The sequence below is a fragment of the Nuphar pumila genome, chromosome 6, assembly GCF_984573655.1.
Source record: "Nuphar pumila chromosome 6, dmNupPumi1.hap1.1, whole genome shotgun sequence".
Classification (NCBI taxonomy): domain Eukaryota; kingdom Viridiplantae; phylum Streptophyta; class Magnoliopsida; order Nymphaeales; family Nymphaeaceae; genus Nuphar; species Nuphar pumila.
In genome coordinates, this window is record NC_143254.1 from 16650826 (window position 1) to 16662626 (window position 11801).

Sequence of the window (11801 nt, forward strand, 5' to 3'; positions counted from 1 at the left end):
ATTGAAAGAAAAGGAAATAACGATAAATTGCTTATGCTGTTGGTGAGTTTTGTGGACCCAAGGTTAAAGTCATTGACTCATAAAGAAGGGAGCACGTTAATTTGCTTTTGGAGGGAGGTCATCATGCAAGTGATGGCTTCAATTACCGGGTTTGTGCTCTACATCCATAAACTATGTTGGGTGTAAGTACCCCTCGAGCACCGTAGCATAGCAGCGCAATCAAAGAGCAATTGCTATGGCCGTTGCATCTCATCACTGTTACTTAAAAAACCCCTAAAACGCACTCACGTGTTTCCCCTCTCCCTCTCATTCTCGTTTTCCACCCCCTTTTCCTCTCCCTCTCGTTCCATCTCTCTTCCTCTGCAATCCTCTCTCTCTCTCTCTCTCTCTCTCTCTCTCTCTCCCTACAACCTCGCTGGAGGCTGAGCATGTCCGGAGGAAGAGAACTTCTAGAGCTGCGCCAAAGGCCGAGCACCCCATCAACCATTGGAGGTATGCCATTTTTCCTCTTTGCAACCCTATCTCCTCCTCCCTCTCTCTCGAGCATCAGGCGATGCGAGCCTCGCCTGAGCTCTCTCTCTCTCTCTCTCTCTCTCCGTTGCTGCAACCCCTATCTTCATCGAAAGTCTGCTTCATCCCCCACCATGTGGTTGGTAATCGCCTGATCTACTATTGTCGTCCGGTCAATATGGTCCATCTTTGTTTCTCTCTAGATTTGCTGGTTGAACTCATTAAAAATGATAATAAGCATATATAGGAAAAATATATGGCAGTTGTGGACCATGATACCATACAGTAGTACACACTCTTGTTTGCATCGATCTAGCCATCAAATGGTAGATCTAACCATAGAGATGTGTTTAGCATGGTTTATTTACTTTTGTTGGAAGGTTTTATCATGTCTAATACATCATAAGATTCTTTTTTTAGACAATGAAAAATCAACAATCACAATTTATGAAAATAAAGGTGGTTTATAACTAGCATATGAAATCACATTTCAATTAACTTTATGAAAACAGTAAATAGAACATAGTAAACATGATCCAAAGGTTAGATTTTGCTTTTGGAGCTCAGATATATGTAAATCAAGTGTGTACCACCATATGTAAATCAGTCGAGTTTAGTCCCTAACTAAATCATCTTGATTTTTCTGATTCGGTTAGGAGGCGATATAAGGCAACTCGGCAAAATCACGAGTTGACTCATTGATTTTGCCAACTATGAATTTTGATGCTTTTTAATTTTCTGTCCGTTTGATGAAATAAAACACAATGGATTTATGGAGGGAACACATGGAATCAAAAGAAGAGTATCTTCTCTAAGGGCATGTTTGTTACAGGCACCTTCACAAGCAGCAGTTTGCACATAAATCATGCTCTCCTACCAGGAGAGTGGAGGGGTTGGGGTAATTATTTTTTCATGTGAAAATTGAGAACTCACATTTAATATTTGGGCACTGCCCCCACTTTCCCATGGGCCCATTCCAACAACTGCTTTCTCTTCCCTCCAGGCTTTGTCTGGGACCCAGAAATGTGATGAGAGAGAGATGGGAAATTGCAAAACTATGTCACAGAGATACTCCAATTTATTATGGTGTCATGTCTCCCTATATAACACTTAATGATGAATTAGTGTCCTAACCCACAATGGCTCCACGCACCTGGCTGGGTGGGTTGATTCAAGACTTTCAATTGAAGGAGATTGAGGTTTCACCACCCCGGCATGTCCAATGCTAAATGGGAAACTATCCATGGTGAGCAGGGGCAGGGCTCATAGGTCCATGGTCAATGTGACACCTATCCCTTGTAAGGAAATGTCCAAACCAGAGTAGTGGTTTCTAAAAAAAAATGTCTCCTGCCCATTTAGACATGTCTATGTGACAATTTGAAAAAATCAATGCCCTCCAATTGTTGGACTTGCCAAGATTTTTGAGTTGTAAAGATAGAAGGACAAGTACCATAATTACTTCATCAACTCCTCAGTATGAGTAGTTGACATGACCCAAATCCAACCCAAGTATCAAACCTCCACATTCAAACATAATTGTCCTCAAAGTTATAAAGTTTTGTACCTTCATGGACAGAATAATATATGAAACATGTTTTTATGAATATGAAAGACATTTTTCAAAGCAGTAACAATAGGCAGCTTAGATATGTTCATAGTCACCAAAGGTGCTTTCAAAGCAGGAAGTGCTACACTTCCCCCAAAAGAAAAAAGCATGAGAGAAACTCACTTTTTATTTGTAGAAAAGACACTTTTCACTGGCTTTTCAAATTGCTTTTCTCTCCCATCATTTTCATTTTTCACTTGTTTTTCTCTCGTTTCTACCTTGTTTTCTCTCAATTTTGTGCGTTTTTGTGCTTTCTCCTCACTTCCTCCTTGCTTCTTTCTCTCTCGTTTCCTTCTTCATTTCTCACACTTTTACAATCGCTTTCAAAGCATATCCTGCTTCACACATCATACTACTTTTTAACACTCGCTTCCCAGATTTCGCTTCATGAATCACTTCCTGTATCAATTTTGCTTCCTAGTGACTATGGATATGCCAAAGTGAAGCATTTGCAAAAGAGTGAATATTTGACTCTACGACTAAGGGAAAAAGGGGCACAAAATTAAGAATAAATATTATCACACAGAGAGAGAGAGAGAGAAAAAGAGAAAGAGAAAGAGAGTTAGTGGTGGGGGAGGGTTGGACTCTAAGATTGCTTCTCAAACTCAATTTGATTCCAAAAACCATGTGTAATACAAGAGGTAAGGCCTGACCCATTTTATAAACCTGTTTAACTTTGCCCCCAAGTAATCCTAGAGTAAACATTGGAATGGCTGGATAAAGTTGCATACTCTTTTCCTAGCCTTTTAGAGTTTCCATGGGGCATGAGTAACCCATGCATGGTTGGCTCCCCTATTTCATGCCATGTTCTCAATGTGCATTCCTTAGCTCTCAATGAAGCCACTAATTATGGATTATGGAATTAGATTTAAGTATATGATCCACAACCCAAGTTAGAGTCGCATTCCAACTTTCCATACAAGCAAAATGTTTGAAATACTCCTGATGAAACTTCATATTCTAAGAATGCCCTTCAACTCCTGAAACTCTATCTCTAAGCATGTTTTGTAACGTCTCATGAGATTTGGGTTCTTATGCAAATGAGAAAATAAATCTCATTGGCATAGGCTAAACAAACATACAAAAAAAATGAGTAGCCCCCCCCCCCCCCACTAGGGGGCATCCTTTTGGCCAATGCAATTGACAACGAAATTACCTGTTGTGATAACCTTTCTTCTGTAATATACAAATTGCTCATAGCGGAAGCTTTTTCCTACCTTTTAGTGTCACAAATCCTTCCCTTTGGAAAACCTCAGCAAAGGAAAATCTTGTTTTCTTGGGAAGTTACACAAGAGCATAAAAATAACATAAAATATAAAAAATATCACAAAAATAGTTTTTATTGATAAAATCATGTCATTTTAAAAATATTGGCTATATTTATGATTAGACACCATTTTGCTGGTAAATTTGGTATCTTTTGCTAGCTTTTCACCCATGGTGTTTCAAGTCAGTAGTGACTTCATGAAGTTTATTTCCTTATAGTCGTCTGGATATCCAAACACATCTCCTTAGGAGTTGGGGAGTCCATAAATTCTTGAAATAGAAAACCCTAGATCAAGGATAATGGATCTTTAACTTGGTAGTTTACCCAAAAGATAAAGTTCCAAGATCCTCAACCTTTATGAGAAGTTGATAGAAAATGATATGCACAAGTTGGCTTCCATCAAACACCACTTAACAATAAAGTTTCTAGAGAACAACAAGCTGGGACTCAGCTTTCCAATAACTTTAAGAACACAAACTGGTCTGAATAATAAAAAAGACAATGCATATAAAAAGGATGGTTGTCCCAGCTGTAAAATTGAAAAACAAGCTCCAACTTCCTCTTGTCTGCTCTTTAATATCAATTAAAAGCAGCCCAATTTACTGCTATGGATAGCATCAGTTATCCTGCATATATAGTGATAGATTATATTCAATATTAGGCACTAAAATGCCAAACACCTCTTGGCTTGCCGACAAATGCACACAGTCACATATTGGGAAATTGATGAAAGAAATAAAAGCCTCAGTATAGTAATAATATATAGTTTTTGCATTGTTGTTGTTTTGCCGAAACTTGGATTACAATTTTTTTTCATAGACATGGAGATTATATAGTAGATATATGAAGTTCATAAAGTAGATATATGAGGATTTCACTTTGGAAAATTTAGTTATAGAAAGTTAACCTAAGGCAAGCTTGGCTCTTGTATCACTAAGAGTTGGTGTCAAAGGATAGCATTAGAACATTAATAGAAAGTTTATTTGGAGATGAATCACTAGAATATGAGAACTGAAAATATGAGAACTAATGTGTGAACCACGATTTTCATGATTATTTTGTTCTTTTCTCTTGAATCTAACCGTACCGATGTGATCTACATGCTTGGTTTTATAAGAACCCTCTCTTGAGTCATCCGAGATGCATAAAAGAGATTTTTTAAGCCTTTAAAATCAATGGCTCATAATCTTCATAAATATTCAAGCATTAAAAAATCACATTTTTCATAAAAAATACACGATCCAATGGTTGATTCCTAGCAAATTCACCATGCCAAGCACATCCACATGGTTGGATTTGCAAAAAAAAAATGTCAGAAATGCCCATGTTTCTAGTCCTCATATTTCAGATTTCATATTCTAGTGGCTCTTTTGGAGATTATCATATTTGTTCGTAGTGGAGAGATGTCATGTTGACTATAACCTTGTTTTGGTGTTTGCAGTGTTAAAACTCCATGAGTACTCCTTTATCCACGAAAGATAGTTTCCTATTGGCTTAAATCTTGTGACAAAGACCTCATATATCGAACTCTCGATGCATTGCAACTTGTATGCCTTATGCCGACCCACCTAGCCAAGGGTGCGGAGCCCTTGTAGACAATATTTCTCATATTTGTCCAACATATTATTAACGACAATACGATGCTAAGTATTAAATAGTCATAAACATATAGTCTGATGCCAAATATTAAATAAAACATAAAAAAATAAACATAAATCATCAACGACAACAACCAAACACAAAAACTACAAGTTCGACAAATATATATATATATATATATATATATATATATATAGAGAGAGAGAGAGAGAGAGAGAGAGAGAGAGAGAGAGAGAGAGAGAGAGAGTAAATAATGACTACTAATGAAAGTACAAAACTAATGAGTAAAACTAGGTACGCTTGAAGGCATGTGTATACATGCATTATCTTTCAACCCAACTTAGGATCAAGTCTTCAGTGTAATGGGTACTCATGTATCTATGCTCTCGTTATACAATTGAGTTTTTGCCTACTCGTGAAAAATCGGTTCATGCCCTGCACTGGGTGAGACCGATAACCTCGAAACAAATCACCTTGAACAACCTCTCAACTAAGATAACAAGATCTAGGTTCGAATTAAGAATGAATCCAAACTACAAGTGGTTATGGATCCGAACAATAACTGGATCAGAATCTTAGTAATGGATTTGAACATTAACTGGGTATGGATAGTAGATAGATTTGAATTCGAATAGCAATTGGATCTAAATAGCAACTAGATATGGATTCGAATGACGATTGGATTGGGATCTGAACAATAACTGGATATGGGTATGACCAACAATTGAATCTGGATCCTAGATAGGAATTCAAACAACAACGAGATCTAAATCCTGGATGGGGCTCCGAACAACAACCAAATCTAGATCTTGGATAAAAATTTGAACTACAACCGAATCAGGATCTTATATAGAGATTTAAATAACAACTAGATTTGGATCTTGGACAGGGATCTGAACAAAAACTGAATCTAGATCCTAGATAAAGATCCAAACAACAACTAGATGAGTGGAGCCTTTATCCTAGATAAAGATTCCTTTAGGATAGTGACTTTCACAAGTCAGTCCTACCAAATGAGTGGAGCCTTCATCCACCGTGAAGTGCTAAGCCACCATCTTGTGAATTTTCAGCAATCCTTGTTCTTGAACCAGTGATGTTAATTTTCTTGGAACCCATTTGACAATATTTTGGCACACTATTTACCAACACTCCCCACATGTCGATGTTGGTCACTTGAAGAAACAACTCTCATTTTAGACATTTTTTTATATTTACTTGGAGAAACCACTACCAAGATCAGAGACCTAGCCGCACTGTCTCTGCCTGCCGTACTTATGGCCGCTGTCTTGGCAGCATAAAACCCTTTAGAAAGTTGACACACTTCGGCTTAAGGGGTGACACCCATGGTATTTGAACCTAGACCACCTGCCTAGTAGCCTTGTCCCTAAAAACGGTCTCAAAGGCATGACCTTTCTTTTTAGACCTTTCTTGTTTGCCAAGACTCTAATACAATTTTTGCACTGATTTTGAAAATAGTCACCTAAACCTAAACAGTACAATTTAACGTTATAATAATAACAACAATAATAATAATACTAAACACCAGTGTTATTAAAAACGTGCCTCAAGGTGAGGGGCTTTATGCCTTGAGGCGCATGTATAAAGCGCAAAAGCCCCGAGGCGTGCGCCTCATACGCCTTGAAGCGCACGCCTCGAGGCGAGGCTCGCCTCAAGATGAGGCACATATGCCTCATTCTTTTGGTCAAATGAGGGTCAAAACCCTCATTTGACCAAAATTTAGGGCTTAAACAGAGAGAGATCGGGCCCTTTTATTTTTTTGATAGCTCTCACGCCTCTCTGGTTTTCTCTCACACAGCCTCTCTGTCTCTCTCATCTCTCACACAACCTCTCTTTCTCTCTCTCGTCTCTCACGCAACTTCTCTCTCTCGTCTCTCACACAGCCACACACTCTCGTGGGCGTGCCTGAAAACAGGTACGGTCTTCCTTTTTTTTCTAACACGCAGCCTGCAGAAAAGAGTTCCTCCTTGCCTAGACATTGCAGTTTGCATTTCCCATAGACAAAATAAGGAAAATGAAAATGGTGTACATGCATATTTTCTTGAGAAAAAAAAGTATACGTGCATAGCCTAAAGTTAGTTTTTCTGCACCTGATTTCCAAAACCAATAAAATATCCTGAGTCCATAATAGGGAAAAACTATTGCCAACCTATTCAAATGAATTTGTAACAATTGTCAAGAAATGAAGGGGTGATTTTAACAGCTTAATGTAAAATTTCTGAATTTTCTTAGAAGCCATCATATTCGCCCAGTTAAAGGAATTCTTAGCTTAGTATATTGGTCTCTCTAGGAATGTTCTATATCTATGGTGATGATGGATATATCAGGTTTATCAACATGAACACATGTGAAACAGTTGTCTTTGCGTGCTCACAGATCAGTTTGATCTTCTGGATGTTTTATCGGCAACCTGTGATGGAATGCCAGTCCCTTCTTTTACACGTAAGATTGATGACTAAATAGATGATCTAAACTACCTTTACTGTTGGTAAATATCTGTAAAATTAAAAAAAAGTGTTTCCAGTACTTAATGTTTTCTGATAAAACACACATACAGTCTCTCTCTCATGCTTGTATTTATTTGAGATTTTTTTATTTCTTTCCAATGTTAATTTTTAGTATTTGCTTGAGATTTTTTATTTCTTTCCCGTGTTAATTTTCAGTATTTGCTTCATCAATAAGGCATTTTTTATTTATTTGTAATTTTAGATATTTTTTATAGTTTTTTTAAGTTAATTTTTTTTGAGGCTTACGCTTTACGCCTCAAGGCTTACGCTTCGCCTCAGATTTTGGTGGAGCGCCTCGCTACGCTTCAACGCTTTTCAAGGTAGCAATAGAAATATAGCATTAAATGTTTGACTTTTAAGCAAACAGTTATCTTCTCATTATATATTAAGAACAAAAAACTCTATAAAAGGCCCACATCACTATTTTGTCAACTTCGTCTCTATGCCTTGTGTCCAAGAATTTCTTCCATATTCTCATCTCTTTCTTGGTAGATCAATCCCAAAAGCAGAGCTGGCCCAGGTATGGAAGGGTCTCCTCCTATGCAAATTCAAGATGATTTTTCGCTGGTCATGGATTCCATCTAAGAAATATTGCAGTACCGGTTCACGAACCCAGAGCTGGCCAAGGAAGCCTTGACTCACCGTTCCTACCATTATCCTTTGAAGGATGGGATGTGCTATGAGAGGTTGGAGTTCATCGGGGACTCGGTGATCAATTTCCTCATGTCTAACCATTTGTTGAAGCTCTACCCCAGTCTCTCGCCCGGTCAATTCTCGCTCCTCCGGTCTGCAAACACGGATACTGAGAAGTTAGGTCGGGTCGCGGTCAAACATGGGCTGCACGTGTTCTTGCGCCACAAGGTCTCTATTTTGAAAAACCAGGTATTTTCATGGCTTCTTGTTGCATAATTCAATAGGAAAGTGATTGTGTCTTGATATGTTGGGCTCACATCCGGAGCTTACCTTTGGTTTTATTGATGTGGGGACATAACAATCCCTACTCTAGGCAACCATCAAGTCTTCCATTGTATAAGAAAGCTGGATCTCCTACGCAGAAAATGGTTCTTTTTCTGGGTCCCTTCTCTCTTTTCAAGGTCTTTTTGCAACTGGCTGGGTCACCACGCGATGCCCAAGACTTTGACAACTGGCTGGGCAGAATTTTGAGACAAGGCAGGGATGGAGACCTTGTCCCCCTCCCCTGCCCCGGTCACTGCCATCCCTAACATAAGATGAAGATGACTTGATAAGAGGTAGGAGACAATTTTTTGACATACACCAGCCTCCTTATGTTTTCATATAATTTCAGATAGTTTTAGGTGGTTTTTGTATTACATAAACTCGTAGATGCACTTATTATTATTATTTAGTTACTAGAACACATGGTTTCAAATGAATATATTGATTTAATGAAAAAACCTGTATATTTTTATCATCAAGTTTTAGTGTCATATCATTCATCTAATTTTCTCTCTACAAACACATCTGACATGAAAAACAACAGAATTCATACATGTCTACAGAAAAAACTATGATAGATCACGCAAAAAATCTCCACTCCTGCAACTATAATTTTTGAACGGTCCTAACCATAGTTGCAATGAAACACTAATTTGGCATTGCGTATCCTATTTCAGTCGTACCAGGTACTGGTACTAAACCCGTTTCAGAAAAGCTGAAACTCTTTTTTGAAACTCCAGGCAGTTTGTTTCTAAAAGCACAAGAAACTGGTCCCTATGAATATGGAAACCAGTCTCATGTGCCAATTAAACCAGTACCAAACCTGGTTTCATTTTTCTCATGGTACGCTTCATTTATTGCTAATTCCCAATTGCTGTCTTTAAGATTTTGCCTTTGCTACAGCCTACGGATTTGCTGTTTGAATCCCATTACCATGGTGATTTCTCTCTCTTTTGTGGAGTCGAATTTGATAGTTCTACTTAGTGAGACTTTGTTTCCCTTTTTGCAGATTGTTGCTCAGCTCCCCCCGCTTGGTAGCGCCTCCTTCAATGAACAGTAGTTCATTTAAACTTTTCAAATGGTTGAAACTCAAAACCTCCACCAAATTTAGTCCTCACCGCCAGCATTTCTCTGTTTGAATTTATTCTAGATACATGAAGCGTCAAGTGGGATGATCATGGTGAGGAAGAGAGTGTGCTTACTGCCCCTTGCTCTTGCTAGATTTCCAGCCTTACTGTCATCTTCTTCTTTAGCTTGCCCTTCCAATTCCAAGCTTGATTTCAGAATTCTTGCCTTCTCCTCCTTTCCCTCCTCTTTGCCACCATCATCATCACCAATTGGCTCCCCTGCTCATGTTCAAAAACTCATTTCCTCTCAGGATGATCCTCTACTTGCAAAGGAGATATTTGATCTCGCTTCCCGCCAACCTGGTTTCCGCCACTCATACTCTGCCTTCCACACCCTCATCCTCAAGCTCGGCCGGTCGAACCATTTCTCCCTCATGGATTCCCTCCTCCTCCGTCTCAAGTCTGAGAGCTACCCGGTCACTCCAGGCCTGTTCGTTGACATCATCGAGATCTATGCTGATTCTAAAATGCTCGATCTCGCTGTAAAAACCTTCCTCAGGATGCCTGAATTCAACTGCAAGCCACTGACCAAGCACTTCAATTCCCTTCTCCGAGTTCTCGTCGATCACAATCAGATCGGGGTGGCATACTCACTCTTTCAGAACTCTGACAGTGTTGGTGTTTCACCTAACACACAAACCTTCAACATCCTCATCAAGGCCTTCTGCTTCAACAACAAATTGAGCATTGCATACTCTCTGTTCAATCACATCTTCAAGAGGGACTTGATTCCTGATGCCGAATCTTATCGGATTCTGATGCAAGGATTGTGCAGGAAGAGCCAAGTTAACACCGCGGTTGATCTGTTGGAGGACATGCTGAACAGGGGTTTCGTCCCCGAAACGTTGACGTACACCAGCCTGCTTAACAGCTTGTGCAGGAAGCAGAAGCTCAGGGAGGCCTACAAGCTTCTGTGCAGGATGAAGGTGAAGGGGTGCAACCCAGATATCCTGCATTACAACACCGTGATCGCGGGGTTCTGCAGGGAGGGAAGAGCTTCGGAGGCACAGAAGGTTCTTGATCAGATGCCTGCAAATGGGTGCATTCCGAATGTGGTTTCTTATCGGACTCTGATCAATGGCCTCTGTGAGCAGGGGATGCTTGATGAGGCGAAGGCTTATATGGAGAGGATGGTATCCCTGGGACTCGACCCGCATTGCTCTGCGTTTCACTCTTTGATTCTTGGGTACTGCCAGTGGTGCCGAATTGAGGAGGCTTGTGGTGTTGTGGAGTTGATGCTGAAGGGTGGTTTTGTTCCTCATGCTGACAGTTGGGAGGCAGTTGTGCCGAGGATCTGTGATGATGATGATAGTGGCAGGATTGAAGAGGTTATGGAGACGACAATGAAGGGGAATGCACAATGCGGACGTCGACTTTGACAGTATGCTTTGTTGTAAATGAAGGGGAATGCACAATACACCAGCCTCATGTTTTCATATAATTTCAGATAGTTTTAGTTGGTTTTTGTATTACATAAACTCGTAGATGCGCTTATTATTGTTTATTTACTAAAAACACATGGTTTCAAATGAATAAATTGATTTAATGAAAAAACCTGTATATTTTTATCATCAAGTTTTAGTGTCATATCAATTCATCTAATTTTCTCTCTACAAACACATCTAACATGAAAAACAGCAGAATTCATACATGTCCACAGAAAAAACTATGATAGATCAAGCAAAAATCTCCACTCATGCAACTATAATTTTTGAACGGTCCTAACCATAGTTGCAATGAAACACTAATTTGGCATTGCGTATCCCATTTCAGTCGTACCAGTACCAGGTACTGGTACTAAACCCGTTTCAGAAAAGCTGAAACTCTTTTTTGAAACTCCAGGCACTTTGTTTCTAAATGCACAAGAAACTGGTCCCTATGAATATGGAAACCCGTCTCATGTGCCAATTAAATTTATCTTAATTACTACATAAGACTGCACTTTTCTAATAAGTTAAATTTCAAAATATGAGATAAAAAAAGGAATAAGTAACCTACTAAAGTTGTAAATGTAAACTACTATTTTACTCACTACGTTTCCTCCTCTTCCAACACCAACAACGTGATCAGCAGCATTTGTTCTACATTTGCATAATTTTCAGAAACTAGTACCATTGTCACTAAAACCACGTACCAGAATCTCGTATCAATGTCTATTAGAAACTCGTATCAAAACTTTTGGACACGTTTCAATTAAAAGACTTTTGAGG

The 11801-nt window shown here is 39.0% G+C and overlaps 1 protein-coding gene across 3 annotated transcripts; it reads left to right on the forward strand.

Annotated features, from left to right (window-relative positions):
• The first annotated feature begins 214 nt into the window (after positions 1-214).
• LOC149834120 (uncharacterized) lies at positions 215-11466 on the forward strand. 3 transcript variants are annotated; one of them, XM_090011229.1, is made up of 3 exons: positions 215-492; positions 8000-8389; positions 9474-11466. In XM_090011229.1, exon 3 carries the CDS (start codon positions 9636-9638, stop codon positions 10968-10970), a length of 1335 nt encoding a protein of 444 aa, XP_089867355.1. In that variant the 5' UTR covers positions 215-492; positions 8000-8389; positions 9474-9635; the 3' UTR covers positions 10971-11466. The 3 variants fall into 3 exon arrangements, 2 of the variants coding, with proteins under 2 accessions (XP_089867355.1, XP_089867356.1); XM_090011230.1 differs by lacking the exon at positions 8000-8389; XR_016432749.1 differs by lacking the exons at positions 215-492; positions 9474-11466 and adding an exon at positions 8514-8664 and having other exon boundaries at positions 7573-8389.
• The last annotated feature ends 335 nt before the right edge of the window (positions 11467-11801 follow it).

Bases quoted from the DNA above. Each gene is read 5' to 3' on its own strand.
- LOC149834120 (XM_090011229.1), top strand. From the start codon at position 9,636: ATGATCATGGTGAGGAAGAGAGTGTGCTTACTGCCCCTTGCTCTTGCT.